The 2,956-nt window shown below is 38.7% G+C and overlaps 1 protein-coding gene across 1 annotated transcript in view; it reads right to left on the reverse strand.

Annotated features, from left to right (window-relative positions):
- Window positions 1-2,956, reverse strand: part of LOC106461075 (thioredoxin-related transmembrane protein 1-like) — a 22,000-nt gene that overhangs the window by 13,133 nt on the left and 5,911 nt on the right. Inside the window, exon 5 of the mRNA XM_013920864.2 lies at window positions 2,257-2,302. Within this exon, the coding sequence (XP_013776318.1) occupies window positions 2,257-2,302 (46 nt within the window). The remainder of the gene's footprint in view (window positions 1-2,256; window positions 2,303-2,956) is intronic.

Here is a 2,956-nt window from a genome sequence, read left to right on the forward strand (position 1 = left end):
AAGCCCTGACCACCCGACAGAAAACATAAGGTGACAGAACCAAGCCCGAAGGGTAGGGCATGAAATTGGTACACCACCCTGTGATGGATGAACCAAAGATATGGATGAGACTGTGCTGAGACAGGAATATGCAGGTAAGCATTAGCAATGTCCATCTTGGTCATCCATAAACCTGGAGAAAATGCCCACTGCAGGGTGATATAGGACTCCACAATGAAACTGGTGAGGTGAACGAAGCAATTGAGGTGGGACAAATTGATGACTGACCTCTAGTCCCCAGTTTTCTTGGGAACAACAAATAGATGAGAATAATACCTCGGTGAATGATGGCCTGTTGAGTGAGGTGGTCTTGCACCGCCTCTGACAGATGCTGACAAACAGGATCCTGAGGTGAGTGGAAGGAAACGGGTACAGGGGACAAGGGAGGTTGGGCAAGAAATGGGATTTCGAATCCTTCTGACAAAACTTGAAGAACCAAAACATTGTTGATGAAAGGGTGCCATTTATGAAGAAAGACCGCATATTAAGCTCCCACCAGACCAGAACCCACCGAGTAGTCACTGGAACTGTTGTAGATGTATTGTGCATCATTGAGAAAAATGACAAGATGTGGCACATTGAGAAGGAAAGACGGGTAAAGGTTGGGAAGTGGAAGGATAGGAAACCAAAATTGGTGCCAAACTTGGCTCCAACTGAGTCAAATGGGCTACCAGATGGGAAAGGGTAGACTCCAGGACCATATCAAAGACAACATGCCATAAGTAAATCCTGGAGATAAAGTGCAGGTAAATGGGCCCTTGATAAGACAGCATCCCTACCCAAAAGGTCCCACCAACAGAAAAATTTTGTATGTAAAGCCAGAGCCAAAGACAACAAATGAGCAAATGTGGAGGTAAGGAGGGAGAGGATGCCCCAGAAAACCCCTCAGGATTTCTGTGAAGAGCCTCAGACAAGAGATGAATCATGAAAAGATACCACAAAAGAGTCATGAGAGTATGATGTGAGCAGAAAATTGGGCATGGGTTAAACTAACAGGGAATTCGGGGCCTGCCCCACCAAATTGGTAAAACAGAACTCAACAGTTGCTGGTCAATATAAGGACAATCTGCATGATCAGAAGCAAGGGCAAACTGATCCAAAGCCTGTGGGGGACTAGGCATGCTAATACCATTGTATAACTGAGAAGCGAATTGTTCAGCATAGACCCAAATGTCAGGGGATGAGGGAAAAACCAAATATGGTTGGGAAGAATGTTCATGCAGTAAGGAAGAACGTAGTTCATAGGAAATAGAAGTGAGGGATAAAACATCACCTACCTGAGAAATAAAGCCCTCAAAAAACGTGGAAGGCCTAACTGAATCCTCAGGAAAGGCACGGCAAATTCAGGAGGTGGAAACAGGCAATCAATGTCCTCGTCAGCCTGCACAGGTTCAGGAGTAAGTGGGTCAAAGTCTGGAGATAGAGGTTGACCAATGTAACATTCAATTTTCCTGCGAATAAATGTAAACAAATCTCCCATCGGATTACCTATACCTGAAGCCTGTGATAAAGCACCTGTCAAAATTGAGACACTCAAAGTGGTGACATTGACTTTGGAATTTCATGCTTCAACCGTTGACAACAGCGAATGTATTGAATAAAGGCAACTAGAATTAGATAGAATTAATGTAATGTTTAAGAAAAATGGGTATGTTAAAAAATTATAACCACTTCAAGAAATAACTATAGCTCAAACTGAAAGCAAGACAAAAAAAAAAGACGTCCAAATACAAGCACTGCCAAACAAGAAGTGAATCACGCGAGTGTACTATGCTACTAGTGGTGGAAAGGTGATGCAAGATCATTTGCATGAGACACACGTTGGAATCAACTGATTCCAATAGGGGGAGGAGAAGGCTTGTGTCATGTGTAAAGAAAAAGTTTACATACAGAGGGCAGCAATGAACGAAAATAGCTTATTTTGTAAGCAGAGGGAAGTACCATATCGAAAAACACTGTTAGTAGAAAAAACATACTTATGATAATGTAGGAACAGTTGGAAAATTGTGAGCAATATTTTGATGATAGGTCTATATTCACCTACATAATTTTCTTTGGTTTCTTGATATATAATCAGGCAGTCAGTTTCAGACATAATTTTAGAGGGAAAAGTCCAATAGGTTTGCAATACATTTCAATACAAATTGACTTCTATAATGTACTTTCTTCACAATTACATCCTGTAAATACAAGACAAAACAGATACCTGTTACTTACTCTAAGAGCCATGGAAAGCTTGAAAAAGTAGGAGACAGTGGACATTCTGGTCAGCAGAAGAGAAAATAAAAAAATTATACATTTATTATTTTTTAAATAAAAAAAGCATGAAAATGATTATCTTATATTGAATATTATTATGAGAAACAATGTTCTTGTTATAAGTTGTGTCTCACTTACAAGTACACATAATGTCAAATAAATATACACCAACATCTTCACTACTTTATATTCTATTGGGTTTTATGCAATCTAAAAAGAATTACACATATTTACATACTTATAATATTCAAAATAATTATCAGTGTGTACTCAAGAACTTGTGACACATTCCCCAATGTTGAAGTTCAATAAAAATTACATTTCGTGTAAAACACTAACTGAAATAACTGGCTTTTATATCTGATTTTTTTAAATAAATAATTTAAAGGCATAATAATTTAGCATTAAAATGAATTTCGAACAGATACTCTCCTCTGAAGTACAAAAAGCCATGCCCTAATAAGTTCATTTCATGATATCAACGTGTGACTAAGTTCTGAATATCCTTTACATAATGCAGAGCATACATGAACTTACCCATAGTTCTCAACTCTCCCACTTTACATGTGACTTATTCCACTTGCATAAAAAGGAGGTATACAAGCTCTTGCCCTCATCACCCTTCAAATATATATAAGAATGGAGGTCAGGCAGTATG

The sequence above is a fragment of the Limulus polyphemus genome, unplaced genomic scaffold (assembly GCF_000517525.1).
Source record: "Limulus polyphemus unplaced genomic scaffold, Limulus_polyphemus-2.1.2 Scaffold892, whole genome shotgun sequence".
In the NCBI taxonomy this organism is placed as follows: domain Eukaryota; kingdom Metazoa; phylum Arthropoda; class Merostomata; order Xiphosura; family Limulidae; genus Limulus; species Limulus polyphemus.